This window comes from Ranitomeya variabilis, chromosome 2, assembly GCF_051348905.1.
Source record: "Ranitomeya variabilis isolate aRanVar5 chromosome 2, aRanVar5.hap1, whole genome shotgun sequence".
NCBI lineage: Eukaryota > Metazoa > Chordata > Amphibia > Anura > Dendrobatidae > Ranitomeya > Ranitomeya variabilis.
The window spans coordinates 283,245,070-283,263,847 of NC_135233.1; the positions used below are offsets into that span (position 1 = coordinate 283,245,070).

The 18,778-nt window shown below is 44.1% G+C and overlaps 1 protein-coding gene across 1 annotated transcript in view; it reads right to left on the reverse strand.

Moving 5' to 3' along the window:
- Positions 1-301: 301 nt before the first annotated feature.
- The window catches only part of LOC143805563 (ubiquitin carboxyl-terminal hydrolase 12-like), a 53,398-nt gene continuing 34,921 nt past the window's right edge, over positions 302-18,778 (reverse strand). Inside the window, exons 3-9 of the mRNA XM_077285056.1 lie at positions 17,693-17,906; positions 10,796-11,022; positions 7,813-7,889; positions 6,333-6,416; positions 4,380-4,577; positions 2,740-2,818; positions 302-1,371 (exon numbers count right to left, since the gene is read on the reverse strand). Of these exons, the coding sequence (XP_077141171.1) occupies positions 1,270-1,371; positions 2,740-2,818; positions 4,380-4,577; positions 6,333-6,416; positions 7,813-7,889; positions 10,796-11,022; positions 17,693-17,906 (981 nt within the window). The 3' untranslated portion in view covers positions 302-1,269. The remainder of the gene's footprint in view (positions 1,372-2,739; positions 2,819-4,379; positions 4,578-6,332; positions 6,417-7,812; positions 7,890-10,795; positions 11,023-17,692; positions 17,907-18,778) is intronic.

Genomic DNA, 18,778 nt, shown 5'->3' on the forward strand with positions numbered 1-18,778 from the left:
CCAATGTCAGCACGATTCTGAAACCAAATGGTGCAGCTGTTGGGCATCGCAGTTGGGGGTAAGCTTCGAACATACGCAGCAAAGTGCAATCACCCTAAGAGAGCGGAGTGGCAACAAGCCTTTATTTCTCAACAATCCCTCTGCTTGGGCAAACTTTAAATTTTTTTTAAAGGGATAGCGGAAATCTACTGCATAAAAATCACCTGTATGATCAATATAAACCTTCTCACCATGAAGTGGCAACAGCTCTGAGGTATAGCAAAGAGGGTGAATGGGCACACAGATTACACCCCACTCCCAGTAAGGATAAATGGGTTACTTTATTTAGAGGATTTTACACTATAAACCTTCATCACCTGTCTCGTTATAACTGAGGTTTTTGGACAGCAATTGCAAAAAGCCTAGAGAGCAAGGACTCTGGAATCCAGCAGTAAACGTTTTTCAGGACCGAATGACAGGAGCATGACTGACAATATCGGGAAAATCTCCCTGTGACTTGATCCTGAAAAATCCTGAAAAGGAGTTCATGATTGCAGGCAGAAACCCTTTAACTGTTTTGCACTCTTGTCAGTCTATGTCAATCTCTGCAGTAGTATTTTCAGAGGACAATTTGAACAATTTTTAAAAAAGGTGCTAAAATTTCCGAAAAAAAAAAAAAAAATGAAAGAAAAAATTAAATAACAAAAATAACAAGTGATCCCATTATTTAGTGTGCAGTACAGCAGCTTCTTAACACTCGCTACAAGGAGTGTTACAGCAAAACGTATGGAAGGTAGGAATCACCAAAGATGGTGCAGGGACGTGGCGTGATATGAAACAGTGATTCCTTCGGATGAATAGCACATTTCTCAATGTTAATATTTTTGATTGTGAATGAACTGAGCACCAAACCACGGCTGTCCTCTGTCTTACAAAGTGCTATCTTCTTAGCTTGGGTCTGGCAGACTCATTACACTCAATGGACACCAGTCAGCTCTTCAGTATGCAATGTTTCTTCATCCCACAGAGACTTTGGAAAGTTTAGACTTTTGGGTAATGGAAACCCCTACACCTGGGTATGAGAGGACAGACTAAAGTGGAGGAGATCTGCTTTGTACGGCTGGTCGCAATAAGAACCAAACACGAAATCATCCAGGAACTGAAAACGGATATTGGTGGCAGCCGTTATGGACGCCTCCCCTTATCTCCAAATAGGACATTAACCCCTCATCCACTGTCCAACAGGTAGTCCTTCATGAATAGGAATTTTCATTAACCCAATCCTGGGGTTCAGTCTCTTGATTGGTAGAACAGGATATATCCTGACTCTGAGTTTTTGGAAATGTCTGATGTTAAACCGTAGAACTCTTCGATGGCTTGGGCGTCAATTTTCTGTTGGCAAAAGAACGAAAACCATGCATTAAAATTTTAGATGAGGTTTAATAAAATGAAAATCTTTATGTAATATCATATACCTGCATCATCCCCAAAATGTGCATAGAAACAAAATCAGAGGTGGCTCAGTGGTTAGCACTGCAGCCTTGCAGCACTGGGGTCCTGGGTTCAAATCCCACCAAGGACAACATCTGGAAGGAGTTTGTATGTTCTCCCCGTGTTTATGTGGGTTTCCTCCGGGTTCCTTTCAGGGTATGTGCACACGTAGATGGAACCTCTGCGGATTTTTCCGCACCTGTTTTGAGAAATCCGCAGGTAAAAAGCACTGCGTTTTACCTGCGCATTTACAACAGATTTTATCTGTTTTTGTGCGTATTCCACCTGCGGATTCCCATTATGGAGCAGGTGTAAACCGCTGCGGAATCCGCACAAAGAATGAACATGCTGCGGAATAAACAACGCAGCGTTTCCCAGCATTTTTTTCCGCAGCATGTGCACTGCGGATTTTCTTTTCCATAGGTTTACCTGGTACTATAAACTCATGGAAATCGCTGCGGATCCGCAGCAAAATCCGCAACGTGTGCACATACCCTCACACTCCAAAGACATACTGATAGGGAATCTAGATTGGTAGTCCCAATGGGGACAGTGATGATGATGCATCTAGATTGGGAGTCCCAATAGGGACAGTGATAATGATGCATCTAGACTGGGAGTCCCAATGGGGACAGCGATGATGATGCATGTAAAGCGCTGCGGAAAAAGATAGCGCTTTATATGCAATGCATAATAATTAAATAATAAGTATATAGCATGAAGATACACAGCCAATTAATGCTCTGTATATATCCGTCATAAGTGCTGGCAATTTAATGCCCGATGATGGCTACATGTGATGCTGATCGGGCTGATATTGATGAGATGCAGGACCCCAACTGACAAAGCAGAGATCCGTCTGAAATTACGGGGATCGGTGAGAGCACCCCACGTTCTCAATATAAAGCCCAGGATTCTACTGCCCCTACCAGCAATTCTTATATAGCTTAGTGTTTGGCATTTCTCTGTCCCCACATCTTATCATCCATGTATCGTCCTAACCAACCTTTGTCTTCTGCTACATTCTGGCGTCCATAGCTGTGGCTCCAATGTCTATTTTTACAATGAAATAAGCCCTTGGCTGTCCACCCAACACACAGTGGTTCTGCAGCATGACCACAGCATTTCCATGAGACTGTACACAGATTTAGAAACTTAGTATAAATGACAAGTTACGCCTTTTTCTTGTTTTCAATGAATAAAATTTACTCCCCCACACACCCACCCCCAAAAAACTGTTACGAAAAAGCAGGACAAAAAGCAACAAACCTCTACAATGTCATCGTCAAACAGCAGCCAGAATCCATGACTCTTTACGATGGTGATGTAGTGTCCACGGTTTGGGCCACTGTGTTAAAAATGGAAATTGTAAAATGTTATTCTCTTGGTTTTTGGATTAAAGAGATGCGCTCCTTACACAAGGAAGCTGGTGACTGTATGGTAACAGGACGAACATGTGAGACAATGAGGGGTCCTAGTACATGACAGGAGGCAACGATCTCAAGAGCCATAAAAACTGATAAAATATATATATATATGTTTTCCGTCCTAATGACAAAAGAAACCCTTGTTACCCAAGAGGCTCATGTTCGTGAGAATTCACCTCTTACACAGGTCAATCCTTAGCTACCTGTGCTGCCATTTAACATTTACATCACATGCAATCTGAAAGTATAGTCTGATTTTGGGGCCCAGGCTGGAATCAGTAAGGGCTCATTCACACCAGTCACTTTTCAATGGTTGATTAGTTTGGTCAGAGTCAGTTTTTACAACCAGCGTTTGGTCAGAGATTCATCACATTTTTCTAGGATGATCTGATGGAGGTTTCTCAAGTTTCTCCTGTCAAACAGACAGTAAAAGGATGGAGTGAAGTCTGATTTTTTTTTTTTTTTTTACGGATCCATAGACTTGCATTGGTGAGTTTTATCCAACCCTTGGATCAATATTGCACTAGGTTTCGTGATTTTGTGCTTATCGCTTAGGTATGAATAAAAGCAAAATCAGACACCTGAATGAACAATCCCACAGATATTATCGGTACGAGTGTCATCTGTAAAAAAAAAACATGAATCACATTTGTACGAGAAAAACGGATGTGTGAAAGAGCCATATGGTGACCACTCCCCTTTTGATAAAGCGTGCACACGAAACGCGCGTCGGGGTTGTGGGAAGGCTGTGTAAGGTCCGGACCTACGATGGGTAAGCAGACACTTTTCTCTAGCACTTTATATCTGGGCAGAATATAGATATACTACACTTATCTCTACATCATTCACTTGTCAGTGCTATTTTTGTGCATCCTTGAGCACCTCATTTATGACTATGCCTTTTTTTCTGCTTCCCAAGTCTTATTTCTAACCTATAGTCTCCTTGTATTATGTGTAATCAGATTATTTAATAAAGATTGTTTATTCATTTTTTTTTTTTTATTCGGTGGTCTTTTTGCTACTCTTTTTCTGTTCTTAAGGAGCCAAAAGGCGAGTATCGCGAGAAGAGGACGATTTAGCACAAGGCGATTTGGGAATATGGCATTACTGTGCTGTTAGTAGGGGGCTGTAAAGGAGGGATCCATCCTGGAGTTTCTTCTATAAGACTTTATTCTTGCATCGTCTGCCTCTTTGTTGCAGATCCCTCGTCTTCATCCAAAATTGCATTTTGATTCTCTCACGAGAGATTAGCCTCACAGGCTCACAAAGTGAAGTAAGGACTGGGCAGCCTTTGCCATCCAATAATACAGAGACTAGCCCAGGCTATTTCAAGGATTGCTAGAGATGAAGCCATGACTTTAATAATTATCCAATACTACTTGCTATCTAGGTTTACCATAAAAGATGAATGCTATAACATATCCCACAGGTATCTGGTGATAGAAAACTACAAGTCACGTGAAGAACCTGACATTTACCCACCTGCCACAGTGAACCACCACCGCTACGAGGTCATACATTCGGTCAGGGTTAGTGGCATCCCCAGAAGTGTTGAAGAGCCGCAGTTCTAGTGGAAAGACCACGCGGTAGGAAAGTTTGGTATATCGGTGCAGCTGGTCCATGTACTTAAACCTTTTCAAGTGCAGGGCTAAGATCATAGGCAACTTCTTCACTCTCATCCTGCCAACACATGTGAAGCACACTTAGCAAGCACTTCATCGGATTACTCAATAATCGTTTTCGGGGGGGGGAAAAAAGGGAAAGTCACAGACACTATACTTGAAAGGAAATTAAACAAAAATTGAATCGTCCTCAAGCACAGCAATGTAATAGACCGCCTGCTGTGCGTTTGGAGACACAAGAAATGGCCTGTCTGCCCCGAGAGGAGAATATGTGAGAAATGCAGCGTTTCATATAAAGATGCATGGCAACTGTCTCAGAAGAACGATTGAAAAGCCAGATACATAGAGGATGAGCCGTCATAATTAGAAAGGGTAGCACATTGTCCCATTTTTTTGTGTGTCCCCCCCATGCAGAATAATAAAAAGCAAAGTAACCTGGTGCAAACCGCACAACTACATATACGGTAGGTGTATGAGGGGCACAGCTTAGCACACCATGGAGTTATCCACGGAAGAACTGTGTTCAAGGCTTTTTTGCCATTTTATTTTGACATTATGCCAATGGTAGATTAAAAACCCTTAAAACTGATTCTCTGGGGCTTCTCACGCCTGCACTGATGACGTTTCGGTGACAGGTGCCTACACAATACCTGGAGGACTGAAGGAAATCCCAGATTTTTCCCTACCGTCTTGTGGACATGCCTGCTGGACTTCCAGGCCACTCTGAATCTTGAGGATATCCCTGGACAAGAACATGGCATACTCTTTCCTCTGATTTGGAGACTTTATCACAGGTATGATCTCCTCAATATTTTACCTATCACTATGTAGAGATTTGGACACTTTGAAGTCTTACCTGAAGAAATATTATAGCTTACATAAGCAACAATGAAGTGCTGTGTGTGAGTGACCTCAAATCCTTCTGGACTTAAGGAAATAATAAATACTTAAAAGCAAAATAAAAGAAGCCTGTGCTGTTTATTAGTCTATTTTTTTCTTAGGCTATGTGAGATCAAGCCTTTGTTTTGCTGATACAGCTGCCAAGTTTCTCTCGGCAAAGCTGCTTCAGGAAAAGCCAGTGGCCTGTCTCCGGGTGCCACTTTGATGGTTGCTCTGCCGTCGTTTGTCCACCGTAGACTCGCGAAGAATGAGCAGGTTACTCCTTTTAACCGCTTGATGGTTTCCGAACCCTGAAGTGGTTGAAAGAAGTGACAAAAGACTGAACACGTGCACAACAATGTGGCTTTAACATTGCTGTGCACTATGTTCATGGTTAGCGGCGGTTTTGCGTTACGTTTTCATTCACATGTTCTCTAGTGGGAGCGTGGAGAGAATCGGTGCCAGGCATGTATCACAAGGTTTATCTAGCTAGAGAGATAAAGGATGAAGAGTCTGAACTAAAACAGTTTTATCTCTGTCTTCAACCAGATGTCAAAGGCCTCCATGCCATCAGATGGCCAGCCAAAATCGCCAGGTTCGGTTGGCTTTAGTCTGGTGTGTACGGTGCCTTTAGAATATCTCTTAGAAGCCCTTGGCTATAACAAAAAGACAGAGCTACATAAAAAGAAAGATTGCAGCAAAACCTCTCAAAATTAAGAAATAATCATAGAATGAGCGTTGGAAGAGACCTCCAGGGTCATCGTGTCCAAGCCCCTGCTCACTGCAGGAATCACTAAACCATCTCAGACAGATGTCGGTCCAGCCTCTGTTTGAAGACTTCCATTGAAGGAGAACTCACCACCTCTGTGTAAGGTTTTAAACCACAATAAACAGTACCGTTATCATCAATATAGTAAAATAAATAAGTTCTCACCTCTTCTGTCCTTCCTGTTTGCTCCGACACTGCTCACAGTAATATTTGTACTCACTGCATAGTGTTTCTGTATTACTGAACCCCCTGCGGGAACACAAGGAAAGCTGGAGAAAGTCTGTACCACACTCCACAGTTAGCACAGCACAGAATTTGTGAAAACAAAATTATATGAGCATATATTATTTTGTCCATATTGCTTATGGCTTTTTGTAATTTTAAGAAAGTAGTGAGGATATTAGTTGCGGAGTGATAAGCGAACATGCTCAGATAAAGTGTTATCTGAGCATGCTTGGGTGTTATCAGAGTATCTGGGCGTGCTCAAATAATATGCTCGAGTGCCTGCGGTTGCATGATTCGCGGCTGTTAGTCAGATGAGGGGATTGCCTGTTTGTGAGACAATCCATGCATCTGTTGAGGCTGTCGAACAGCCACAATACATGCAACTGCAGGGACTCGAACATATCTAAAAACACCCAAGAAACTCAGATAACATGATATATGAGCACATTCGCTCATCACTAGAAGGGAGATATCTTCCAAAAATAAAAAAAAGACTAAAAAAATCTGTTACGACTTTTAGCATATTCATGCCAGTTTTGGCAAGCTGTGCCAAAATGGGCAAGGTTGGGTTGGGGCAAGGGAAAGCCCGGTCACCAAATTAATGAAAAATGTAGCATAGTTAACAGTAGAAAAGTTAGTTAGTCTAGTTCCCAATCTGAGCAACAGCTCCTGCGGAGGCACACGCCAATTGTAACAGGCGCCTTATTCATGAAGTGGAGAGCAGCTCCTAGAGGAAATCTGTCAGCAGGTTTTTGCTATGTAATCTGAAGACAGCATGAGGAAGGGATTAAAATGCAAATTTCAGCAAGCCTCCTATTTTGTTTGCTTACAATGATTGTTTTAGCACCAGGAGTTTATCATTGCTGGGGCACAGCAGTGCCCCTAGTCCGACACGCCCCCTCCTGTGATAAGCACCTCACTGTCTATGGACATTGTATATACAGAGCCTGGTGTGGGCGGGGTCAGCAATACAGCAGAGCTGAGGAAGCTAAATCTAAAAGCTCAAAAAACATTTCTCTGCCTGTCCTTAAACATGTTTTACCTCACAGAAAGCATCAGCTGTGATCCCCTGCTGCCCTATCTGTACACTCTTAAATAAATCTTTAAAAAATCTTATAATCAGACCATGTCCCTGCACAGTCAGACACGGCCATTACACAGTACACAGCAGGTGCTAATATTATCTCAGCACAGGAGCATTTTTTTCTAAGACATCCAATTGTAGAAGCTATTAGTATTCCAAGATCTATTCATTAAAATGTACTGTTGGTGTGAAAACCTTTCAGAGGTCCAGATATTCTATATAAGTTAGCCAAAAGCACGTTTTATAATGCAAAACTGAACCTTATAAAATTAGGCAAATGAGGGGACAAACACAGCACCCCCACTACAATCTTTATGGCTTGTGACTATGGCTCACCTTAAACAGTGTGTAATGGAAGTATTTTGTTCCACATCCACTGAGAGATCCAAGAAATCTTCATCTTTGCTACTAACCTTGATAAGCAGATAGACAAAGCATGTAAACCTTATGACATGGAAGGTCACCAGCATCTCAATTTCAAGAGTTATACGAGTGTTAAATTAATAAGGGTGAACACGGGGGCATATTACTTCACATATATCCTTATACTTAGTATTTGTAGAGGCATCTACTGGAAGAAAAAGGAATGAACACGTTTTTAAGCCAAAGTAGGCAGCAACTATGCATCACCTATTACATAGACAGCCAATAATCTGAGTGACTACTACATAGCATTACATCTCCCTAGTGCAGCTGATCAGGTAGGGGTGTTAGAAGCTTATTGGGCCATCTTTATCTGCTGGTAGCGGAAGAACCAGATTTCTGTGCTCACCATCTCACAGCTCCAGTCCACATTAGTTGGTATATTGCAAGGTACATAGACATGCATGGGAATGGTAAATATTAGAGAGCCAAAAAAAATGACAGAGGAGAAAAAATTACCGTGAAAGACCAGTAAATACAAAATCTTTAGGACAGAGCCCCTGACGAAGCCCAGGCGAAACGCGCGTTGGGGCTGCACGTGTGACTTGCAGGACTGCCATGGGTAAGAACATTTATTATTTGTAATCCTTATGCTGCCATGTCAGCATTAGCATGTTTATCGGTCATGACACAAGATATTATAGTTTGGGCACTTGTGCTGACATGGTTGCATGTGTTTCACGGTTTACTTTTCTGGATAAAACTTGAAGCACTGTCACTTTAGTTGTATTCACATGTCTTATTACTTGGCTTTACTATGCTGTAGCTGTGGGTTTGCACGTGATTTTTTGCTGCACCTGTTTCCTTGTTTTGTTTTTTTTGTTGTTTGTTTTTAACTCTGTCAATGATATGGTCTTTTTAATATTGTTTTTTTGGTGCCTTCTATATATTTGGTTTAATAAAATTACTTGGCTTTTACCTCTTTTGGTGGGCTACTTTACTCCATTCTTGCCAGTAAATAGTTGCGGCTAACCAAAATACCAGTACAGTAATCGTGCAGAGGGTTTTTTATATGAGAAAAAAAAAACACTGATCTCTTCTAACGATAATTATTGTGCCAAATAATGATGTCTTGTAAAAATGCCAGAGAAGTTGCTAAGTGCCTTAGAAACTGCTAGATGTACACAGTGACTCAAGCCTGGGATTTCTTGGAGGCTTGATGATTAATATTGCCATTTGGAACAGATGGTAACTACAGGTTACTGTGACCTGCAAGCACCAAAAATAAAATGCCATTTAGTCCTCCCCGCTTCAGAGGGGTAATCATAAATGTCATAGCTGATCATATAAAGGGGGTGAATGACTTCTGGAGGTTTAGCGCAGTACTACATTTTCCTGCAGATGTTAGGCTCTCTTTTTTTTTTGCATCCGTCTTACTGCACGTCATCCTGTCTACCGTGAAAGAGGGGCGACACAGACTGGTACCATAAAAATCACTGCGGAAAATGGTGCAGAATTTGCTTCTAATTCTTCATTTCAGGTGCATTGGATTTATCATTCATCAGACAGACCTACAGGTGCCAGCAGTGGTCTCTGAGAAATCCCCCAGACATATGAACACTGCCCTATGTGTGAACAGGTAGAGAGGTGCTGTCAGATACCTGTGGTGCCGGGGAAGAAAAGAATTGGGCATTTACACGGAAATGGACTCATCCTTCTCTGTCAAAAGTGAAGTGGTTAGGCCAGATCTGTATGCGATTACTGACCGCTGACATTTTTTACAATTTACTCAATAATTTTACATACTCTGCATGGCTATACATCTTAGGATCTGTTGACTTGTCAAGTAGCCATTTACATTTTTGGATCTCTTTCAGGATCATAAAAATAAAAATGTTTCAGGATAGGAGCCATCCATTTGAATGGAATCAGAAAATTCTGGACAAAGACTATTCACACTGAGTCCTAATGAAGCTGGATTGCATAGGATGGCATCTCAATATCCGCACAACCCAAGTATCTGAGGGCAGCATGGTGCAAACACAGGGAAGCTAAAGACAGTGATACTTTGTGGATTTCAGAGGGTGCCAACTCTGGATTTGTGTGTCTAGTGATCGGTCCCATGCAGTGATTGAGAGCCACACCTGTATGGACCATAGAGGAAAAGATGATGCCCCCCGCCCACCGGACTCTTCAATGAGCTGGGGTGTACATAAATCAATTCCAGATACCCATCTGCTCAGCTGCCCCTGCTCTGGAAGATGTGACAGGTTCCTTATGAAGTAACACAGGCTTGTCCCCTCGTTCGATCATCTATGAATGAGAGTAATGAGCTGCAGGGACGGGGGGGGGGGGGGGGGCTCCTGCTTTGAGTGAGAGATTGTGGTCATTAAAGTTAACAGACACCCACTGATCTCAGTGGGAGCCCTGCATTGCTTTATTTAGCGAGTCTACTGGGAAAATGAGCAATCAGTGAGCTGCTCTCCATGAGAGATGACTACATGATTACACAGAGAGCATTAGGAGCATTCACTTTAGTGGAGAGGTCACGCTATCTGGACTGCGCTTGCATAAATGAAGACTCCCCGATGATGTAAAATAAAGGCATTTGTTCACCCACGCGTTTTCAGGATATTGAAAAAGGCACCAGTACAGCGCCAAAACGCGTGGGTGAACAAATGCCTTTATTTTATACCATAGGGGATTCTTCATTTATGAAAGCGCAGCCCACTCATATATACACATATACACTCATGTTCTCCACTAAAGTGATTTGCCATCTGGAAGAATTTTCCCTCCATCTATGGGGTGAAGCCACGGATATTAAGGCTCTTATTAGAGTTGCGGCCATACACTACCACCCTAGATGAGCACTACAGGTACTCGCTCATTTCTCTTGCGGTATTACCCTATTGTGTTTTTAGACCAAGTGCTTGGTCTAGTAGACGTAACTCACAGTTTCACAGTTAAGACATCTGGTTTCATTGGTTAAAGTCCCCTGGAAGATCTCATGAACCCAGGTGAGGTCGGGCTTATCTGGCTCCTGCAGCTCTAAGCTCCCATTCTGCAGCTTGCCGTTCTGGTTCTCCTGCTTCTTTTCTTCCTGCAGCAGGTCGGCGATAGTGTTGAGAAGGTAGTTCAGGAACTCGTGGGCATCCTGCTGCATGTAGTTGTCAAACAGTTCTGCAAAACAGAAGACATGCAGGTCATGTTTTCAGAGCGAGTAGAAATCATAGTGAACTCCCTCCAGTTTAAAGAAGCCCTATAAATTCAGATATTACTATGGCTAGTCCTTATAACAAGGGCAGGGGAGTCTGTGTCCATTTTGGTGGAATCGGTATAAAATGGACAGACTCCGACTCCTGAAATATATAGTAAATTGGATACAGTAGTACAATGCCAGATGTGCTGTAAATGTTTTCAGAATAATTTGGGCAAGTTATGAAATGTCCTATAAAAGTCTGTTCTGTTCCTGATCTAAGGATCTGGGCTTTTAGTTGAGATGAATCTGTGCTGCTCTTTATGTACATGTCAGTAGTGACCAGTGCTGTGGAGTCGTAGATGAGATGAATCTGTGCTGCACTTTATGTACATGCTCAGTAGTGACCAGTGCTGTGGGGTCACAGATGAGATGAATCTGTGCTGCACTTTATGTACATGCTCAGTAGTGACCAGTGCTGTGGAGTCGTAGTTGAGATGAATCTGTGCTGCTCTTTATGTACATGTCAGTAGTGACCAGTACTGTGGAGTCGTAGATGAGATGAATCTGTGCTGCTCTTTATGTACATGTCAGTAGTGACCAGTGCTGTGGAGTCGTAGATGAGATGAATCTGTGCTGCACTTTATGTACATGCTCAGTAGTGACCAGTGCTGTGGAGTCGTAGATGAGATGAATCTGTGCTGCTCTTTATGTACATGTCAGTAGTGACCAGTACTGTGGAGTCGTAGATGAGATGAATCTGTGCTGCGCTTTATGTACATGCTCAGTAGTGACCAGTCCTGTGGGGTCGGAGTCGAGAGTCAGAGGTTTGGCTTACCAACTCCACTGCCCTGATTGTAACACATTCTTACCATTGCCATATTTAGGGAATGGGGCAAAGCAGCAATATATAAAGCTGCTACAAAAAGTACGATGTATCCAAGTACGAACCAGCCTGAAATCTTATCTATACAATGAAGGGTACATGAAGGGTTAGCACGAGCGGGGAGACCCCACCGAAGAGCCAGGAATCAGATCCTCTTTAATCTAACACTGATGGGTTATCTCAAGGACTCTAGTAGTGTTAATGTCTCCGCTGCCATATACACTACCAGTTTCCACTCCTTCCCTCTCACGTGGTAGCACAGTGGAGTGACAAAGTCTTTCTCCCAGCAGTCACCACTTAGGAAAGGTTCTTGGACACAGATTTAGAAAAGTAGCCCTGACTTCACTGGGAGCTATGCAGCGATCTCCCCCCTTAATTCAGATGTCCAGTTCCATCATACGTGTTCACATGTATGAATTTGCACTTCTAGAGCACTGACATTTCATAGACTTGTGCAGATTGGGCACCATTCACACCAGACCAGCAGGATGCTGATGACACTGTGAAGTCCTTATTTCACACACAAACAGGTAAATTTGACAGGAAACTAACTAATCTCTCAGAATAGGTTTGGGGTCTGAGACGAAATGGACGCATACACATGGGGAACATTGAAACCTCATGCAGATATTGTCCGTGGTCGGATCTGAACCTGGGACCCAAAGCATGCCATCCACTGACCTACCATGCCACCCTACTGAACAGTGTATACCACAGCTGACGGGGAGTGAACGGCTCTATAAGTTCATACAGGCTTTAATCGGCAAAAAGATCAATAAGTGAGGAAAATAAAAGACTGCAGAAAAAAATGCTCTTCATCAGGTCCCACATTATTCAAAGATCATTAAAAAATCCCCGTCTTCCCCTTCCAGTTTGTAAAATGTAAAGTGAGCTCAGATCAAATACTAGGGATTTCACGGCCAGCACACTAATCCACTAGATGGCGATGTCACTCATCTTGTGAGACAAACTTGTGTCTCTCAGCATCTCTCAGACACAGATCCCTCAAGTCAATGAGATCTGAACCAAGTGAGGCCAAGATCACCCGGGAGAGAAGTCCTACTAGGAGGCACGTTCCAGCATCTTTACTGGTAGACGGCTTGCAGCATGCTGTGCTAGTCTTAAAGTTACTTCCATTCCAATGGAAAAAAAACCAGACCCCATTATAGTCATTGGGGTCCATCTGGATGATGTGATGTTCCTAGGGCTAACCCTACAGCCACATTGTCATGTGGCTATTAAGGGGCCGGGGTCTCAACACAGATATATTAGATGCCTATAATAACAGGGTTAAAGAGCAGATTCAAGTAAATTGTGACTCTGCTGCAGATCCCTGCATAGGAGCATGACTGTGCAGAAAAACCTTCAATCGGCACTCCGTCACCTTTTTCTCAAGGTCAACAGTAGCTGGTCCCATGCTGATGAAAAAGTGATGCCATACATAAGTGTCTGAGGTTCTGATCACTTTGGCACCCCTACTAATCACTTATGCAAAGGGCAGAAGGCTCAGTCCAAGCTTTACAGAAGACAGGCTCAGTGCCAAGTCTACAAGCCTGTCTCCAGTCTGAAAGCAGCAGCGCTCATCTTAGCGCCCTTTGTGTTAGTGATGGCGGGGGGCTCAGCTCCCGGACCTCCACTGATCAAAACTTCAGAAAAGTCTCTATGACATGTCAAATGTTTGGTAAAAGTGCAGTTATTCTATAATCTTTGTATTCTTCAGACAGAAATCTCAGGAGAATGGCCTATAAATCCTATATACTGTGAACACTAACAGCCGGCAAGAAGACTACAGAGAAGGTTAACTGCCCAAAAGCGAGTACCGTATATACTAGAGTATAAGCCGACCCGAGTATAAGCCGACCCCCCTAATTTTGCCACAAAAAACTGGGAAAACTTATTGACTAGAGTATAAGCCTAGGGTGGGAAATGCAGCAGCTACCGGTGAATTTCAAAAATAAAAATAGATGCACCATACCGTTCATTATGGCCCCATAGCTGAGCCATATAGTGCTCTGCACCATTCATTATTGCCCCATAGCTGAGCCATATAGTGCTCTGCACCGTTCCTTATTGCCCCATAGCTGTGCCATATAGTGCTCTGCACCGTTCCTTATTGCCCCATAGCTGTGCCATATAGTGCTCTGCACCGTTCATAATTGCCCCATAGCTGTGCCATATAGTGCTCTGCACCGTTCCTTATTGCCCCATAGCTGTGCCATATAGTGCTCTGCACCGTTCATAATTGCCCCATAGCTGTGCCATATAGTGCTCTGCACCGTTCATTATTGCCCCATAGCTGTGCCATATAGTGCTCTGCACCGTTCATAATTGCCCCATAGCTGTGCCATATAGTGCTCTGCACCGTTCATAATTGCCCCATAGCTGTGCCATATAGTGCTCTGCACCGTTCATAATTGCCCCATAGCTGTGCCATATAGTGCTCTGCACCGTTCATAATTGCCCCATAGCTGTGCCATATAGTGCTCTGCACCGTTCCTTATTGCCCCATAGCTGTGCCATATAGTGCTCTGCACCGTTCATAATTGCCCCATAGCTGTGCCATATAGTGCTCTGCACCGTTCCTTATTGCCCCATAGCTGTGCCATATAGTGCTCTGCACCGTTCCTTATTGCCCCATAGCTGTGCCATATAGTGCTCTGCACCGTTCATAATTGCCCCATAGCTGTGCCATATAGTGCTCTGCACCGTTCATAATTGCCCCATAGCTGTGCCATATAGTGCTCTGCACCGTTCCTTATTGCCCCATAGCTGTGTAATATAGTGCTCTGCACAGTTCATTATTGCCCCATAGCTGTGCCATATAGTGCTCTGCACCGTTCCTTATTGCTCCATAGCTGTGCCATATAGTGCTCTGCACCATTCATTATTGCCCCATAGCTGTGCCATATAGTGCTCTGCACCGCTCCTTATTGCCCCATAGCTGTGCCATATAGTGCTCTGCACCGTTCCTTATTGCCCCAAAGATGTGCCATAGAAAGCTGTGCCATATAGTGCTCTGCACCGCTCCTTATTGCCCCATAGCTGTGCCATATAGTGCTCTGCACCGTTCCTTATTGCCCCATAGCTGTGCCATATAGTGCTCTGCACCGTTCATTATTGCCCCATAGCTGTGCCATATAGTGCTCTGCACCGTTCCTTATTGCCCCATAGAAAGCTGTGCCATATAGTGCTCTGCACCGCTCCTTATTGCCCCATAGCTGTGCCATATAGTGCTCTGCACCGTTCCTTATTGCCCCATAGATGTGCCATAGAAAGCTGTGCCATATAGTGCTCTGCACCGTTCATTATTGCCCCATAGCTGTGCCATATAGTGCTCTGCACCGTTCATAATTGCCCCATAGCTGTGCCATATAGTGCTCTGCACCGTTCCTTATTGCCCCATAGCTGTGCCATATAGTGCTCTGCACCGTTGCCCCATAGGATGTGCCATAGAAAGCTGTGCTGCTGCTGCAATAAAAATAATAAACCACATACTCACCTCTCTTGCTTGCAGCTCCTCAGCGTCCCGTCCCGGCGTCTCTCTGCACTGACTGATCAGGCAGAGGGCGGCGGGCACACTATATGCATCATCGCGCCCTCTGACCTGCACAGTCAGTGTGGAGAGACGCCGGGAAGACGGAGCGGCGCCCGGCGTGTGGAACGCGGACAGGTGAATATGTAATACTTACCTGCTCCCGGCGTCCCGCTCCTTCCCCCGGACAGCTGGTCTTCGGTGCCGCAGCCTCTTCCTCCATCAGCGGTCACCGTTACCGCTCATTAGAGAAATGAATATGCGGCTCCACCCCTATGGGAGTGGAGTCCATATTCATTTCTCTAATGAGCGGTCCCACGTGACCGCTGAACAGGGGAAGAGCTGCGGCACCCGGAGACCGTGGGACGGGCAGGGGGAGCGCCAGGAGCCCCGGAAGCAGGTAAGTATGCCTCAGCGCCCTCTCCCCCTCACCCGCCGACCGTGACTTGAGTATAAGCCGAGAGGGGCACTTTCAGCCCAAAAATTTGGGCTGAAAATCTCGGCTTATACTCGAGTATATACGGTATATAGTACAGTGCAGGGGAATGCGAATGGTACCTGGTACTACATGGAAAGGGAGAGGTTAAAGGGTCGTTTCAGATTTATATTAAAGGGAATCTGTTACCAGGTTTTTGACCCCATCTGAGAGCAGCATAATTTAGGGGCAAAGACCCTAATGCCAGCAATATATCACTTATTGGACTGCTAGCTGTAGTTTTGATAAATTACTGTTATTTGCTGCTTGGCCAGTCAGTCCTCTCGGTTATTAGCTCCTGCTATCCCAAAACTACAGCAAGCAGCCCAGTATGTGATCCCAGTGCTGAAATCAGGTTTCTGACCCCATTTTGTGCTGCCTGCCGATTAGGATATATAGACCTGCTAACACATTCCCTGTAAACTGACTGCAGGAAACATTATAAAATAAAAACAAACACTCGCCCGTGAAATATCCCCCTGCGCAATGGAGCGGTATGGGTTTTAACAGGTGATTAGTAGGGATGGGAAAGTCAGTTTGCAGGACTCCAGTCCAGTGGCCCGGTCCATCTCAGTACCTCCTGGTATTCCCAGCTCTTTTTATGATGCGTCCAGCGGGAGCAATGTCAAAAGAAGAGGAGGGCATGCCAGGAGGAGAGGAGATTCACAGGCTTCCCACCCAGCGGTCACAGATTATATAACCTGGCCAATGGACTGGAGTCCTGCAAATTGATTCTCCCATTCCTTCTTTAAAAGCCTATGAAAACATGGTAGAAAAGGGAGTCATAAAAATGGATCACAATTGTCAAGAGGTCGATGAGTACAATTTTACTTTCCAAAACTAATAAAAACGGAAAAAATTTCACTTTGAGGGTACACACCCCTTTATCATGGTCCGGGTACGGACTGCAATGCATGGACTGGCTGGGGGTCTGCAAAGCCGAAACTCACAGCTTCACACCGATCTTGATGAGGGGGTGGGGTGCAAGGAGCCTGATTCATCAAAAGGTGGACGCCCTGTAATGAATCCGGCGAGGCTCGAAGTAGCCTTTACGTGCACCATGCCACAAGTTTTACTCCAGGGACATGAATTTGACAAGCGTGGGTCACCATGACCCGTTACTCCCCGCCTCACACTTAGGAGCTGGGTGAAATTGGCGTGACATTGAGACTTTTCAAGACTTAACGCCAGTTTTCTGGGGTGAAAGCTTTGATGAATTGGGGCTAATGTGTTCACAAAATTAAAATTTGGAGAAGAATTTTTCTGCAGGGAAATTTGCCAATTTCTGCAGTTACCCAGCAGTGCAGTGTCAGACATATACCGATATACTTTTTTATGGATCTCTAAAACACACAAGGAGAGCTGAAGAGACACAATGCTCCCTATATGATAAGGGTTTTATGCCTCAGATATCTTATAACCTTTTCAGGGCATTTGAAATAATTCTAGGATAAATCTAATAACTGAAGTCGAAACTTGATGCTGCCGAAAAAAAAAAAAAAAAAAAAGCATCCATCCTCTATGTGGAGGAATCTAGCAGCCAACAGAAGCCATGGGATGCACTCTGGATGTCCGTCATCACTTCCACTTGGGGGGTAGCCTTCACCGTCTAGTTCAGGTGATCGGCGGCGGTCCCAGTGATCAGACTTTTTCTGAACTATTCCATACTCTGAGTTTGTGAACGACATTGGGGGATTGGTGACCTCACACACCCTTCGCCTTCCATTACCGCATGCTTTCAGGGAAGCTTTATTAACATACCATTTTCTTTCCTCAGCCTGGAGATGAATTTCTTGGGCGGTATAACCCCCACTTTCTTCTTTTGCGTGGCAATGCTGTTGAACAGGTCTGCCAGGCATGTGAGTAAGCTTTCCTTCTTCCGTGGCTGGACCTTGTATGCCAGAACTTTTTCCCGAAACGGCCGACAAAAATAAAGTGCTTGCAGAACAGAGTTGCAGTAGCAGGTGTTGCCGAACTAGAAAGTGAGAAGAAAAATAAGTAAGTCACAAGGCAACGTGCGTGCAGGAACAGATCTGGTAACGAGAGGGTCACAAACATGTTCTGTATTCAGCGTACATAGAAGTAAAAACACAATATAATCAAAACTCAGAATAGTAAAACACGAGAAATCGGATCAGAGAATCACCAGATTGCACCATTTCCCTTTTTAAAATTATTAGTTCTGTCTCTTAAAGGGAATCTGACACAGGTTCTGGTTTCCACATTTGAGAGCAGAATAATGTTGGGACAAAAACCCCAAATACAGTGATGTGTCACTTACTGGGCTGCCTGCTGTCATTTTGCTAAAATCCATGTTTCATCTGCTTCAGATCTAGCAGTTCTCTGAATGCGGAGCTCTGTATAACCCCGCCCACACCGCTGATTGGCAGCTTTCTGTGTACACTGCGCATAGGCAGAAAGCTGCCAATCAGCGGGGTCACACAGATGTCATGAATATAAAGGACTACCTGGCAGCAGGTTTGCTAGTCCTCTAGTGATGATCTCCTGCTGATAAAACCGTGATTCTATCAAAACTACAGCAAGCAGCCCAGTAAGTGACACATCACTGGAGTAAGGGTCAGTTATAGTTTCTGCTGATATTGGCAAAAACTACCAAGATGCATGCAGCACTTTCCTTTCTATCATATCTGCAGATTAATCGCCTGAACAGAGTATTTGACGGCAATGTGACCGCTACATCACATCCAACTAATAAAAAGGCCATCTGGTCAATAGATATTGATGACGTATAGACTAGGATGGTTTCATTAACAAATCGGTGTGGGTCCAGATACCTGGCATGTTCACTGATCACCCTGCAGCGGATGGATGTAAGCTCATTGACCG